This window comes from Hyperolius riggenbachi, chromosome 7, assembly GCF_040937935.1.
Source record: "Hyperolius riggenbachi isolate aHypRig1 chromosome 7, aHypRig1.pri, whole genome shotgun sequence".
Taxonomy (NCBI): domain Eukaryota; kingdom Metazoa; phylum Chordata; class Amphibia; order Anura; family Hyperoliidae; genus Hyperolius; species Hyperolius riggenbachi.
This window is the reverse complement of record NC_090652.1, coordinates 242,339,188-242,355,857: the sequence shown is the minus strand read 5'-3', so window position 1 is coordinate 242,355,857 and position 16,670 is coordinate 242,339,188. Positions and strand designations below refer to the sequence as shown.

Here is a 16,670-nt window from a genome sequence, read left to right as displayed (position 1 = left end):
AAATCAGGAAAAAAGGACGCAGGAGCCGTTATGGAAAAAAGGGGCGCCACCATAGAAGTCTATTATAAAAGCCACAATTAGCGGCAAAGAATGGAAATTTGACTCCATGCGCCCCGAAATGTACCTACTTTGCCACAGATTATGGCTTTTATAATGGCCGCTATATTTCACAAAAAAAGGTACATTTTTGCACCCTGAGGCACCTGATCAGCGCAAGTAAGGTCAATTTCGGCACCCGGAGGTGCCCAATAGAAACGCGTCCACCGGGGGTTTGTGGAAATCACGGCATTGCTTGCTGCTAAACTACCTTCTTTACTGCAAGTCGCAGCTTTGCAGCATGGTTTTTTTTTTTAGGGAAGGGTAGAGTTAAGCACTCCGGAAAGAAAGGGGATCAGGGTTAGGCAACACTAAACTAAACTATTTTAGCTAAACTCCTTCCAGTCACACAACCAAATTATAAAATAGTATTTTACGCATGAGCGTAATTACGCATGAGCGTAATTACGCATCGTAATTCAATGTAAATTTACGCGTAAGCGTTACGCGTAACTTACGGTCTTACGCGTAATTATTTACGCGTAAGACCGTAAGTGGTATCGTAATTACACTGTCTACCGTAATTGCTAGGCATGCGTAATTTTACGAACACTTACGCGTAATTTTACGCGTAATTACTAACGTAAAATCTCCCATTTTCTAAGAGCAGTGCTAGGCCGAAATTACGCATGAGCGTAACTACGCATCGTAATTCAATGTAAATTTACGCGTAAGCGTTACGCGTAACTTACGGTCTTACGCGTAATTATTTACGCGTAAGACCGTAAGTGGTATCGTAATTACACTGTCTACCGTAATTGCTAGGCATGCGTAATTTTACGAACACTTACGCGTAATTTTACGCGTAATTACTAACGTAAAATCTCCCATTTTCTAAGAGTAGCCAATCAGTCAACATCCTAAGCAACCAATAGTATCTTCTCCCGCCCTTCAGTATAAGCGTACGTTTTGACGCATACGAATGATATGTACGCAAAAACTGTCACATTGACGGCTATTGCGTACATATCGTCCGCATGCGTAAAAAAATACGCATTAATGGGTATTACGGCACTATGCGTAACATTGTAGTGTAAGCGCCTTCATTACGGTATCCTTACGCGTAATTGCGTAAGTTTACGCGTAATTACAGTGATGTACCGTAGATAATTTTCTACGCCGTAACCGTAATTGCGTAATGCGTAATAGCGTAAAATTACGCGTAATGATCCGTAAGCGTAGATTTTTCCATTACGACCAGCACTGTTTTCAGCCGCATAAACCTCATGATATTTGTGCAGGCTGCCACGTAACCTATCAGACAGTATCTTTAGATCTATGCCTGGAGATGCACTTTAATCACCCCTGTTGGTTTTTAATAAGGAAATCTTTGTTGCCTGTACTGCCAATGAGTTTATGTGAAATAAAGCACATAAAACAACAAAGCTCACGGTGATGGGAAGATTAAAAGAGTCCAGATTTAGATCATCAAAGTCATAGTTTGATTTGATTACACATATTAGCTGAGTATTAACTCTTAATTTGCCAGCACACCTGATTTTTTTTAATCATCTCTTGGTAACCTTCAAAGGATACATTGATTGAATTAATTGAATCCTGCAGCCTAAATCCTAAAAATCCAATAGAGAATGAAGAGTATCAGCAGCAAAGCCCTTTTTATTTGACGGTGGTAAATTAAATCTCAGTACAAAATGCTTAAAGCAAATGTGTGGAGCATTGCATGATAACAAACAGGTGGCAAGGCTGTATACTTTGTGGCCCCTCTGCTGCCTCAGTAGTGCAGGCTGCTCTCACTAATAAGACACTGCTACTGAGCCTCAATGAGTCCTGGTGTTTGACTGGACTTCCTGTTTCGTAAATCTAGCCACACTCCCTAACCCCTTGCCACTCCTCCACCCCCTACTGCCATGCTACTCCTGTACAGGGATTCCCCACCCAGTCCTCAAGGCCCACCAACAGTTCATGTTTTGTGGAAATCCACAGAGGTAGTTAATGAGCATTCCTGAGACACTAATTAGCACACCTGTGAATGCTTGTGTTTTCCTGCAAACCATCAAGGATGGGCTTTCGAATAGTAAACTACTCGCATTTGACATTCAAATGAAGTCTAATGACTTCACGTGTGACAGCGGGATGGGGAGGTGGTTAACTTACTCAGAAGTCTTCGGGGGCCTCTTCGTTCCATTAGTGCGTGATAGGCGTAATAAAAGCCATGTTTCACCACTCACTTCTTCCGGCTTGAAAGAGGAAGTGTGGTACTGAGTCATGCAATGCAGCTTTCATTATGCCTATCATGCGTAATGGAACGCAGAGGTCCGCAAAGACTTCTGGGTAAGTTAACCCCCCCATCCCGCTGTTACACGTGAAGTCATTAGACTTCATTTCAATTTTGAATTCGAGTAGTTTACTATCGAAAGCCCATCCCTGCAAGCCATGCACTATTGGGGGGGCTTTGAGGACAGGGTTGGGAAACTGCTCTAACACATTAATCTTTAAGCAATTCTCACTGTGATCTTCTATAACACTGATATGGTTGAAAACCGTATACATATATGCAATCCACTGGTGTGTTGAGCGCAGGGTGAGAACAATGATGGCTCACCCTGCTGCCGCTCAAATTCCCGGCAGTGTTAAGTTGTAGCAACTCGGAGGGAGAAGTAATTTGGTGTCCAGGAACCCTGAATTACCCTTGCACAGGGTGCGTACTGTAGAATTAGTGCTATAGCAGCGCCTAACCTGCTTTGCTGAAAACCTTTTCACCTAACAGCAGATCATTTCAAATTTTGTAAATCAGGATTTACGTTTTGGTGAGGTTTTGTTCAAACAGTTGACTGTCGCCATAGCTGCACAGAAGCATGAGTATCCCATCCTCCTTGTTTTCTAGTTATCTTACCAAGTCAGCCTCCACTATTGTTAATTTACTATTTTAGATCAATTTTTTTCGATAAAGACGATTGACTGTACAGAAACTTCAAATGTGATTTTTTTAATAGTAAAAATTAATCCAATTTCCCAAATTTTCGATCTTTTGGCCAAGGTAGAAATTTCGGAACAATTTTTAGAAAAAAAATGAACAGTATGTGGTGGAATGGTTTGATTTAATAAAATCAATCAAGAAAATATATTGAATTTAAAAGATCGAAAAGGTTGCCACACAAAATATAATAAAACATTTGATTTTGCTGTTTTCTATAAAAACGATTGATTGTATAGAAAAATGTAATGGTTTACTTATTTTTCTTTGACTGACAAATTTGATTGAATTTTCCATTTTTTTATATCTTTCAATTGAGCCTGGTGGAAATTTCTGATCTAAATTACTGATTTATAGACCAAAGTATTTTTTGTGGAGTTTTCTATCCTTTTTTTTCAAAACTGGAGAAATATTGAACACACATGATCATATTTGTCAGATATTTGAAAGGTTACAATCAATCATCAGGTAAATGTATCCTAAATTCTTTAACTGAAAAAAAAAAAAAAAAATATATATATATATATATATATATATATATATATATATATATATATATATAAATTGTATTATCTGTGGCCACCTTAAAGAAAGTTAGAAATAGTTGTATGGTGTATGGCCATGTTAAAGTGCACCTAAACTGAGAGTGATATAGATGTTTCCTTTTCAACAATACCAGTTGCCTTGCAGTCCTGCTGATCTCTTTGGCTGCAGTAGCAGTTGAATTACACACCTTAAACAAGCATGCAACTAATCGAGTCTGACTTCAGTCAGAGCACCTGAACTGCTTGCTTGTTCAGGGGGTGTGGCTAAAAGTATTAGAGACACAGGATTAGTAGGAGAGTCAGGCAACTGGTATTATTTTTAAAGGAAAAATCCATCTTCTTCTTAGTTTAGGTTTAGATCACATCAAGGATGAACGACTAAAGACTAGCCTGGGTTTCATATGTGCTAACACAGTGCCACTGGTGGAGACTTGCTGTCACAGGATGCTGCTTGTGGTGACAGTGACTTCAGGCCCACAGCTGCTTCACACATATCTGTCATCAATTAAATACCGTTAACCTTTCACTTCACCTTCCACCTGCTTCTCAAAAACAGCTGCAAACTGTGATTTATTTCAGGTTATATTATATAAAAAAGCAAATAGTAGGAGATGTAACATTTCTGTTTACTTTAAAAGTCTTTATTTACTTACTTATTTAAAAAACAAATACTGCATAATATTATTTAATGATTTTTCTAAAGTCTTTATTTCAGTACACCTGTGCTTTTTTTTAAATGCTAAACATGTGCCAGTGCTACACACATCCATCTACTGTATAATGTTATAATTATCTTTCAGTCTTAAATTGTAACTAAGAATTCCTCCAAAATGAATGATACCTTAAATTGCATTACTTCTGTAACCATGGTAACAATACTCTCCCTGAAGTACAGACTGCCCAGAATGACTTGTAATATCCGAGGCAGCTGCGGCGAACAGCACCGCTGCCGCAGCTGCCTCCATGTGGCCATCCGTCCGTTCGGTGTGCAGGACACCGAGGACGGAACGTTCTCCCGTGCAGGGGGCCGCCATAGCGCGCAGGCGAGCGCATAGATGAGAACTTTATGCGAGGAGGAAGCCCGTCAGCTGACCTGCTGGTCGGCTGACGTCAGAGGAGACCCACGGCGCCCAGGATTGGCTGATGAGAGGAGGGCGTGCCAGTGAGGTCTCCTCTGCTTCATAAGCATTGATACTTTGTCTGTCGTCGTGAATACTTGCGTGTTAGCGCGCAGACCTTAGATAGCTTCCCTGGTGTTGATGCTACGGATTTCACACCAAGTCAGGAATTACTCTTGTTATTGTTTGTATAGACTAGATCCGGGGTGTTGATACCAAGGACGTCACACCCAGACTAGGATATTACTATTGTATTGATCTCCTGTATTTGACTCTGGCTAGCACTCTGACTTTGTACCTGTCTTCTGATCCTGTACTTCTGCCCATCTGTCTACCTGTTGCTGAACCTCTGCCTGATTACCGATTACTCTCTTGCCTCACGATTCCTTTACCGATACGTACCTTCCTGTTGCTGAACCTCTGCCTGATTACCGATTACTCTCTTGCTTCACGATTCTATACCGATACGTACCTTCCTGTTGCTGAACCTCTGCCTGATTACCGATTACTCTCTTGCCTCACGATTTTGTATTTACTTACCTCTCTGTTGCCGAACCTTGCCTGCCTGACCACTCTACTCACCAGTGGGCCCTCACCACTGGTGAGGTACTGCTTACACCAGCTCCTCTGGTGGAACAGTTTTGCTAAGCTGTTGTACAGCCCCAATTACCTGCTCTAATAGGGCATCTGTCTTTAAAGTTGTATTGTATCTCCTTGGCTGCTGTTCAGTCTGGGTCACCCGCCCCACGGGTGTCCTCGTGCCTGCAGTAGTATCTGAATCCCCTGCTCCCCGGGAGATTCAGCCTCTTCGTTATTGTACTCTCCAGCCTGCTGGAACTTGTACGCTAGTGCACGGTTAGTGTACTGTTAGTACCTCACCAGCTCCCCTGGTGAGGTCTGGCCAAACTAATAAAGTTACAGTTGCACCCAAACACTTACACTTGTTAGGTGTCCAGAGGTTAGTCATACTTGTATTGTTGGTGATTCTGCAGATCATTAATAATCAGGTATACGTCTATTGTTGGTGATACTGCAGATCACCAATAATCAGACACTCTCTGTGTGCAGACACCCATCATTACATGACTCTTGTATAGTTATATTACTATTATTAGCTGGAGAAAATAGGAATCCTTGTTGTCTTTTCTATACATTTACCAGTGCAGTATTTTGCAGCAGGCTTTGAGAATCCTATCTGACAGTTTCTGTTATGGGAACATTGTGGAATGGCTTTGTGTTCCATATACATAAAACAATGTAAACAAACTGAAATAGAGTTTTTCATTCATTATTATTTTGTATCTATACAGCACTGGCATCTTCCGCAGCGCTGTACAGCGTATATTGTCTTGTCACTAACTGTCCCTCAGAGGGGCTCACAATCTAATCCCTACGTCTAATCCTTATGTCTATGTATGTATCCTGTAGTGTATGTATCATTGTCTAGGGCCAATTTAGGGGGAAGCCAATAAACCTATCTGTATGTTTTTGGGATGTGGGAGGAAACAGGAGTGCCCAGAGGAAACCCACGCAGACACGGGGAGAACATACAAACTCCTTGCAGATAGTGCCCTGGCTGGGATACGACCCGGGGACCCAGCGCTGCAAGGCAAGTAGCGTGTAGCGCTAGATTGCAGTGATTATTTTTACTCAACAAAATCGAGTTCCCCTCTTAATGGCAAGAACTTTTCTAATTTGGTTTTTATTATTTAACCTTAATGGTCAACATTTTGAATATTTATCCTCATTAATCACTCATTAGCACTGGCGTATCTATAGAGCCAAGGGCATCAGTGTCAATTTAGCAATGGGCAAAACTACAAAAGGATCAAATCCAGCACTGCATATATATTAATCACATGACACTATTCGGTATATTCCTGCCCCTATTCACAGGGAAGTCCCAGTAATTTTACTGGTACTTACACAAGTTACTCAGCGACAGTTGTGTAGACACCGCAGCCCGTGTAACCTAGGTGGAATTTGCATTTCTAGTATACCATGTGTTACCCTACTTGTGTAAGTAGCAATGTGTGTTACCTAGGTAACCTGGGTTGCGCTATTTGTGCTATGTATGTTAAAGAGACACTGAAGCGAAAAAAAAAATATGATATAGTGAATTGGTTGTGTACTATGAATAATTACTAGAAGATTAGCAGCAAAGAAAATATTCTCATATTTTTATTTTCAGGTATATGGTGTTTTTTCTAACATTGCATCATTCTATAATATGTGCAGATTACACAACATTCAGCATTCAAAATGATTATTTCAGAGCAGTCTGTGAACTAATGACATCTCCTCTGCCAGAGGAAAAGTAAATAGTCCAGGAACAGTTGAGATAATAAAAGACAGATAACAGCCCTCTACAGGACTTTGAAAGTCATAGAGCTTAATGGCTTGTTTGCATAGAGATAACAACTGAAGTTTCTTAACTCTTCCTGTACTGGAAACAATTAGACTGATGTATCTGATCTTAATGTTTTATTTCTTATGCTGGATACACACCATGCGTTCCCGCGTTCGATGCGACCGTCGATACGCATCGATTCAATTATTTCCGACATGTCCGATTCAAGCTTCGATGCATCGTTAGGTCGATTTGCCATACTTTACATGGCATTCAGCCTAAAAAATAATCGAAATTCGTTCGGAAATGTTCGGAAATAATCGAATCGACACGTATCGACGGCCGCGTGTGACGCGGAAACTCATGGTGTGTATCCAGCATTAGCTGTACTACACATACAAATCATATCATAATTTTTTTCCGCTTCAGTGTCTCTTTAAGTAACTTGCATAAGTACCTGTAAAAATGCTGTGAGTAAGCAGAGGAGGGGACAATTTGGTAATGATTATTGCTATCCAGGACACATATAGATGTGATTACTACCACCATGACACCAATGAAAATCTAATCCAGCATTTAAACAAAGGACCAGGCACAGTTTACACATCAATGGTTACCAGTCTCCACTGTCACCATCCTGCTCCCACAGCAAACTTGATTTTTTTAATGAGTGTAGTATGTCGAGAGCACCATCTACTGGACTTGTATGGTACAGTTTTGGTATTTGATATAACTGATACATACTTATTATCATTAGAGTTGGGCCGAACCTCCGATTTTAGGTTCGCGAACCGGGTTCGCGAGCTTCCGCGGAACGTTCAGTTTGCGGAAAAGTTCGCGAACCGCAATAGACTTCAATGGGGAGGCGAACTTTGGAAAAAAAAATTCTGCTGGCCACAAAAGTGATGGAAAAGATGTTTCAAGGGGTCTAACACCTGGAGGGGGGCATGGCGGAGTGGGATACACGCCAAAAGTCCCCGGGAAAAATCTGGATTTGACGCAAAGCAGCGTTTTAAGGGCAGAAATCACATTGAATGCTAAATGACAGGCCTAAAGTGCTTTAAAACATCTTGCATGTGTATACATCAATCAGGTAGTGTAATTAAGGTACTGCTTCACACTGACACACCAAACTCACCGTGTAACGCACCGCAAACAGCTGTTTGTGTAGTGACGGCCATGCTGGACTGGTGCGCACCATGGCGAGAGTGCAGGTTTTTGTGGCTTTACAGCCCATATGGTCACCTGGCTGATGTAGCTGAATGACAGAACAGTGACTGTCCAGCTGATCAAATTTGGTCTGACCACAATGAAGCAACGACCTTATTATCTTTTGTGTGCCCCCCGAGACTGTCCACTGAACAGAACAGGTATGCAGTGGCAGGTTCACTGAACACAACAGGTATACAGTGGCGGGTCCACTGAATAGAACAGGTATGCAGTGGCGGGTTCACTGAACACAACAGGTATGCAGTGGTGGGTTCACTGAACAGGTATGCAGTGGTGGGTTCACAGAACAGGTATGAAGTGGTGGGTTCACAGAACAGGTATGCAGTGGCAGGTTCACTGAACAGGTATGCAGTGGTGGGTTCACTGAACAGGTATGCAGTGGTGGGTTCACTGAACAGGTATGCAGTGGTGGGTTCACAGTACAGGTATGCAGTGGTGGGTTCACAGAACAGGTATGCAGTGGCGGGTTCACAGAACAGGTATGCAGTGGCAGGTTCACTGAACACAACAGGTATGCAGTGGCGGGTTCACTGAACAGGTATACAGTGGCGGGTCCACTGAACAGAACAGGTATGCAGTGGCGGGTTCACTGAACACAACAGGTATGCAGTGGTGGGTTCACTGAACAGGTATGCAGTGGTGGGTTCACAGAACAGGTATGCAGTGGTGGGTTCACAGAACAGGTATGCAGTGGCAGGTTCACTGAACAGGTATGCAGTGGTGGGTTCAATGAACAGGTATGCAGTGGTGGGTTCACAGTACAGGTATGCAGTGGTGGGTTCACAGAACAGGTATGCAGCCAGGAACAAGCTAAGCCTAACTAATCTTTCCCTATGAGAGACAGTCTGCAGCAGCTCGCCCTACTCTCACTAATGCAGGCACACGAGTGACCGTAATGGCCGCCGCTGCCTGCCTTATATAAGGGGGGTGGGGCTCCAGGGGCTAGTGTAGCCTAATTGGCTACACTGGGCCTGCTGACTGTGATGTAGAGGGTCAAAGTTGACCCTCCATGGTGCATTATGGGGCGAACCGAACTTCCGCAAACGTTCACCTGCGGGACGCGAACGCGAACCACGGAAGTTCGCATGGAACCGTTCGCAGGCGAACCGTTCGGCCCAACTCTAATTATCATTATGCATTTATATAGCGCTAACATTTTCCACATCACTTTATATGGAACTAGCAGACCCAAGCCCGTTTAAAAATGGGCTCTAGGACTGTGTTTCTCGCCGCCACCCGTCGCATGTTACTGTGCACGTGCGTGCATGCGGCGCGTGCACACCCGGCCACCCGCTCAATGTGTGAAAATAGATTTGGAGTGGAAAAGGTAAAAACAGAAGATTACTGGTTCTTGGCTACTTTTCTCTTCCAATAATATTAATCATACTGACAAGCTTTACTATATTTATTTTTTTCAATAACTCAAGCACAAACTGTATTTTTATTATTGATAATGTGGATAAGAATTAGAATGTATTTAGGGTTTTACTACTATTTGTGTACCTATTGAGAAGATCTTCCTTTAAGCTTTGTACACGAAGCTTGTTGCCCTGAGGGGATCAAGACCACATCATCTACAGAGGCGACGCTAGCCCTGTAACAGCAACTCCTGTGGGGTAGTGCTACACATAAGTTGGCTTTTGTAACAGAAAATTGGACACAACAGGAAAAGCAGAACTATGGAATACAGGTAACCGCTATAGGGAAGGGTCCTACAAATAGGTTTAACCCTCTACAAGAGTAATGCCAGAGTAATGCCAGAGTGTGTAGGTACAGCACAAAATAAATAAGAGGCACCCGGGTGATAGGAAATTGCTAAAAAAAATTCAAAAAATTAGTAGGAACATAGAAGGTAATTAAAAAAAAAAAAAACATCTTGTGATCCGTTTCATCAGCTCACACCTCAGGTGAACAAAATTATTGCTATTTTAGGCATCTCTTCCTTTTAAGCAGCTCAAAACAACTATTATGAGACTAAAAGATTTTGTTCACCTTAAGGGCGGGGCTTCAGCCTGTTGAGATAATAAATGTTTTGTTGCCCAAAACTAGCAAGTTTGCTGCCTCACGCCAACGCTATACTTAACATTTTTTTCTCCTTTGAGTGGCTCTTATTTAGTGTGTCTTAATTACTTCTTAAAGGACCACTATCGCAAAAAAAAGTAGGCAGTTAAAATCTGACAGAACCAACAGGTTTTGGGTCAGTCCATCTCCTCGTGGGGGATTCTCAGGGTTTTCTTTGTTTTCAACAGCATTTGCAAACTCTAACTGACAAAATAATGTGTAAGGGCATAAGGGGGCTGGCTGGTGTCTTACTACGGTATTTTGGCAGTTAAACTGTTGTTCAGGAAATGCTGTGCATGAGGAGATGGACTGGCCCAAAACCTGTCGGTTCTGTCAGATTTTAACTGCCTACTTTTTTTTCGCGATAGTGGTCCTTTAATTTCTACATTCACCAATACTAAAATTAAAAAGATCTTACTTAGAAGGTGACTTTTTTAAGAGAGTGTGCCCCTTTTGGAAGGCTTCGGAAGTGCATTTCCTGATTTCTTCTTCAGCTTCCTTTTGCTTTGCTGATAATTCGGTCATATGGAGATTTTGCATCTTCAAGTGTTTCAGGTAAGACTGAATGCTCCCTAATTTGTCAAAAGCCTGCAAAGAAAAGGATTTTTACTGAAACAGCCATAGGCACATTGCACATCAGAATTTTATAGTAAATTATTGGTAAATTAAAGGGGAACTCTGAGCTCCTTAAAACTCTCAAAAAAACCCACCCCTTTCAAAGTTTTGACACCTCGGACAATATGATTGATGAGCTATCCACTCCAGCAACCCTCAAGCCACGTCTCAAGGTCCTCTCTTTTCTCCAGTAGCCTTTTTTCACTCCTTATTTCCAACAAAAGAGAGAAGGGCGAGTAGTGGTTTCGCTATACATACTTTTCTGGAAAAGCACTGCCACAGCCAAGGTGAGCTAAGTTGAAAAGGATGATCTAACCCAGGGCTGAATTTCTGAAAAGGCCACAAAGGACCAGACATTGGGCGGCTGCAGCACAGCGTGGCACCTGGTCATGAAAAAGAGGTTGATACATATGAAAGAAGAGGCTGGCAGCAAATGTGAAGCAACACATCAAAAATGGGAAGCTGACGCCCAAGGGAGCTGTTCATTAAAGGAACTCTATCAAACCATGTGTTCTAAAATGACAATGTACAAATAATGTCTAAGTAGCTGTGGAAACATTTTCCTTCTTTTCATGTTAAATATCAGAGGCAAAAGCTGTAATTCATTGTGTGCAGATTTTACCTACGTTTGGAATGCCTCATTTGCAGAGGTATTAATCTCTGTTGTTTGACATGCTAAGAACAGTGTAATATTGAAGCAGATTACCTGACAGGCTTTTGTTTTTATATATCAGGTTCCACACACACAATTACAAATGTCTATGTTGTACATAATATACATTTTCTCTGCTCTCTGTGAGAGAAAGGTCTGCCTGTCTCTGTCTGAGCTCTCTGCACACACAGAGTTAACAGATGCTCTGTGAGGGAATTCCCCTCCCCTCATGGCTGGCTCTGGTGTCAGATTAGAGAAGACTGCCATCTGAAAAGTGTAAAAGGGATTTGATAACAGTAAACAGAGAGATAAGGATTCAAATGTATTCACCAGTACTTAGCAGCACTTCCCAAACATTTCCTATCTCAAGTGAAAAAAATATGTCAATCGATAGTGTTCCTTTAAAGAGAGGCACGGCAGTACAAGAATGTTACACATGGAATGGGAGGGGCTCTGCTGCATAAGGAAGGGAAGTTGCAACATATTAGGCCTAGGGGCAGAAAAAGTATAAATCCGGCCCTGACCTAACTTAAATGAAGGGAGCATTTTGCATGAATGTCCCAATGTCCTGTAGATAGCTGTAGGTTTAAAATAATAGAACTATAATAGTAAAACTAATAATAATATCTTTAATATCTAACTTTTGTTCTTGTTTTACAAAATATAACTGATTTGTAAAAAAAAAAAAAAAAAAAAAAAGATACTTTGCTGCTGAGATTTTGACTAACACTGAAAATAGCCGATTTGGCACAATCTGACCTACAACAAGTATGTAGGCCAAATGTTCTGATTCCATCATTACTCCACTCCTTACATGGCTATTGCAGGCCTGTGGCTCAGCATCACAACCACACCATTGTCAGTTGTATAATACAGTACAACAATTATTATTATTATTATTATTGATGATGATTTATGTAATGCCATCATCTTCCATAGTGCATACTCCTTGCAAGTTTTTCATAAAGTCTTTGTAGTTGCTTATTTTTTAAAATCTTTTGAAGATGTGAAGATATCTTGGAGCATATGGTTCCACACAAACTCTGGTGCACATGACAGGTGGCGCCCTGAGCTCTGCCACCATCAGGACCCACAAACCCGCATGCAACACCAAAGAGATGAGTGCAGGCGAGACCCGGAGCTGCCACCAAACACAAGCTGATGGCCAAGCACAAGAGAAACAAATGCTCCCAGACAGCACTCTGCCATTTAGGGCCTGTTCTCTCATGAAGCAAGGTGAAACATTTGCATCAGATACAGAGATTACAGGGGTGGCATGATTCTACTGTGTTTACACTAAAAGCATGCAGTCAGAGTAGGAGGAGAAGCGAGGTGAAGAGGTCATCATTGGGGAAAAGCAGCTTGTTGTAATGTGTAAGGAGTCTGACAGTGAGTGAGGAGTTGGGAGGCAGGATAGAAGCGTTGTTTCATTTGACTTGCACAGCAGAAAGAAGGAGGTGGCACTGCTGTCCTGACTGAGGAGAAATGGAGTGGCTGAGGGTGAGCAGTTTGTCTGTTAAAGACTCACAGCCAGCCAGTGTACTATTGTGTTGAGCTGCAGCATGTCATGTGAGAACATTAAATAAAGCAGAGTAAATTGTTGGGTGCTGAGCGATAATTCCAAATCAGGAAGTCTAGAACCGACCCTGCTGCCATTTATATAGGTCTGCAGACTGCCAGTCAGCTTATGGTTCCACAACAGAACACTAATGGGTACTTATCCGTTAGCCGGGCGCATCCGGCAGGTGGCGCTGTTGTAGCGAATTTCATTCATGCTTAGTTAACGTAGTGCTGTGTGAATGGAAGCGCCGCAGGTGGCGCTAATTACATTGATACGGCACATAACAATAACAGTGTTAATGGGAACTAATATGTATTTCAAGTGGCCGGAACTGTTACTTAATGCAATTAAAATGAAGGCGGCGGCAATGTAACAGATGAAGCCGCCGCCTTCGTCTGTTCTTCGTCTTCTTCTCCCCCTTTGCCCTCCTCTGGCTTTTATACAATGCTGGCAGCTGGGGGGGACATGCGTCTCCCCCCAGAGTCGTTCGTCGCAAGAAAACAAACAGGATTCCCTTCCGCGACGAACGACTCTGGGGGGAGACGCATGTCCCCGCAGGCTGCCAGCATTGTATAGAAGCCAGAGGAGGGCAAAGTGGGAGAAGAAGACGAAGAACAGACGAAGGCGGCGGCTTCATCTGTTAAATTGCCGCCGCCTTCATTTTAATTGCATTAAGTAACAGTTCCGGCCACTTGAAATACATATTAGTTCCCATTAACACTGGTATTGTTATGTGCCGTATCAATGTAATTAGCGCCACCTGCGGCGCTTCCATTCACACAGCACTACGTTAACTAAGCATGAATGAAATTCGCTACAACAGCGCCACCTGCCGGATGCGCCCGGCTAACGGATAAGTACCCACTAATGAGCTGCTGTGTGCACATCCTGTATTGTATCTAAATAGCAATACATGACTTCTTTTATTAGAACTCTGCGTTTTGTTTATTCATATTTCAGTCCGCTAAAAGCATTCACATTAATGGAATAGCAAGATGTACCGTAGTAGCTACAGTCGTTAGTCTTTTGACTCTTTTCCTGCTCGCTTACCTTGTTAACACACTTAAAAAAGTAGTTGGCTTCCAGTAATATATCCTGCCTCTGATCCATCAGTTCCCAGAACTCCGCATGGAGGGAATCTAATTTTTGCAGGGATCGCTTTAGTTCCTCAATGTCTGCATGGTCTCCTACTGCAGAGAGTCTACTGGCTTCTGACTTCAGATTATCAATAGCAGAATTCCATTCCTACCGATCACAAAAAAGTTGTAAAGAAGAATAAAATATCATATTAAACAAAAAGGTCAAATTATGCTTTTCAATTCAGACAATAAATCAAGATTTGAGCATTTGCTATGTTAACTTTTTAGTTTATAGGTGTGGTTCCTCTAAGTTCTATGAACCAAACACCAATTTAAAGAGTACCTGTGGTGTAACTAAAAAAACAAGTTGTTTGCTAATTTTTAGGATACGTACACATGACTTCCCAGGGCATTAAAACTTTGCAGAAGGAGCAAACCTCATGTTTTTTTAGTTTCATGAGAATTATGCTTTAAGCCAAATCACAGATGCTGCAGTCCTCATCACATACATCCCATTATTACTTAGTACATATCATCATTTTGTGGCAGCTACCCACACACAGCTGTATTACTTTGTTTAGCAGAGCTGTCTCAAAATAGCTGCTTTTACTTCTTGTGAGGTTTTTTTTTACTTAATTTTCTCCTACTGTGACTATTCTTTTAATGTCTATAATCTTCATGCAAACATTTTCATAACGGAGATGCATTTTTAGTTGTTGTAGTAGACCATGTCTGTCCTATTTATTGTACAGCGCTGCGTAATATGTTGGCGCTATATAAATCTAATAAATAATAATAATAATAATAATAATAATAATTATGTCACTTCTCTGTATTTCAATCCTGTGCGATGATCAGCAGTAATCATGGACAATTTATTATTATTTGGAAGTGATCTGTAAAATGTTTCTTCCTTTTTTTCTTCCTTCCTTTTTTGCACTCTTTTTGTATAGTTGTATTTATTACTGTTGGGATAACTGGCCCTTATTCAATTAACTTTAACAAAAAAAAATGTAAGCCCTCAGCAAGCAAGTCAATACTCAAAATACATTTGATATTACCTTTTGAACTATTTTTTCAATAGATACTGAAAAGTTATTTTATAGACAAAATAAAATTGATCTTTAGGGAGAAAACTCAGGAGAAAACATTATTGAAAATGAGTCATTGGCCTATATTCAATTAACTCTTCTACTGGGTTTTCTCCTGGGAAATATTTTCATACCTTATAAAAAAATACATTGTGAGCCACCGGCAAGCAAGAAAACACTCAAAAGACATTTTTGTAAATTTACTTTTATATTTAAAGGATGTGAGTACTTAGAGCTTGAAATGTGCATGTGATGATGTGCAGGGCAGACAAGCACACCTGTATCTGCTGAAAGTGAATGAAAACACCTGGTGGAGCATGTTACAACCAATTTGGTTTATTGCCATCAGCTCAGTAACATTATTTGGTATAGAAAAGTGGCTAAATTCCCTAGTGATAAAGATGGGGAGGGGAACACCACTCTGTAAAACATCACACAGGCAAATACGCGTGTATCAAAAAAGGGGGCCTGGAAAGAAGGGCGCGGGGTATAGCCGAAATTGTAAGTTTTAATGCAAAGCCATATTTTTTGTTTAAAAGGTTGTAAATGAAAATTCAGTGCTAAATAGGTTAAATAAACGGAAATGAAATGGCAAAATACCATCTATAACAACAAACGAATTCTGAAAAGAAACGTCAAATAGCGTCTATAACAAAAATGATATTTACATTTGTATTAAGCATAGCAATGCAATGGTAGGTTTTACAGATATTTTACTGTAATTATACCTAACTGTAGGCTCACACAGATCTCTCCCTATCCCTAACCCCTAGACCCCCTCTTTGTTTAAATATACATAATTTAATAAATTGTATATATTACATATATTGTGCTGTAACTATACTTAACCTTACTCTCACACAGAGCCCTCCCTGTACCTATCCCTAACCCCTAGACCCCCCTGGTGGTGCCTAACCCTAAGACCCCCCTGGTGGTGCCTAACCCTAAGACCCCCCTGGTGGTGCCTAACCCTAAGACCCCCCTGGTGGTGCCTATATATATATAAATATATACAATACAATAGATAGCCTTACAATCATATACGCATTAGAAATCTTAAAATAACAGTAATATTAAAAGCGATATTTTAGTAACTATAATCAACGCATTATAAGTGTAAAAACAAAAGTTAATACCAAAAGCGATGTATTTCTAATACAATAAGGTTGAAAACGGTATTTACGCATTATACATATGAAAAATAATTTTTAAATAATCAAAGAAGTGTAAACGAAAATTTAGTTGTTATACTTTTGTAAGCGAAATTTAAAAACGAAAAAAATAAGTAAAAACTGATATAAGCGAAATTTAAAAACGAAAAAATAAGTAAAAACTGA

The 16,670-nt window shown here is 40.9% G+C and overlaps 1 protein-coding gene across 1 annotated transcript in view; it reads right to left on the bottom strand.

The window, feature by feature from the left end:
- CCDC141 (coiled-coil domain containing 141) overlaps positions 1-16,670 on the bottom strand; it is a 268,731-nt gene that overhangs the window by 132,924 nt on the left and 119,137 nt on the right. Inside the window, exons 7-8 of the mRNA XM_068247372.1 lie at positions 14,214-14,408; positions 10,754-10,923 (exon numbers count right to left, since the gene is read on the bottom strand). Of these exons, the coding sequence (XP_068103473.1) occupies positions 10,754-10,923; positions 14,214-14,408 (365 nt within the window). The remainder of the gene's footprint in view (positions 1-10,753; positions 10,924-14,213; positions 14,409-16,670) is intronic.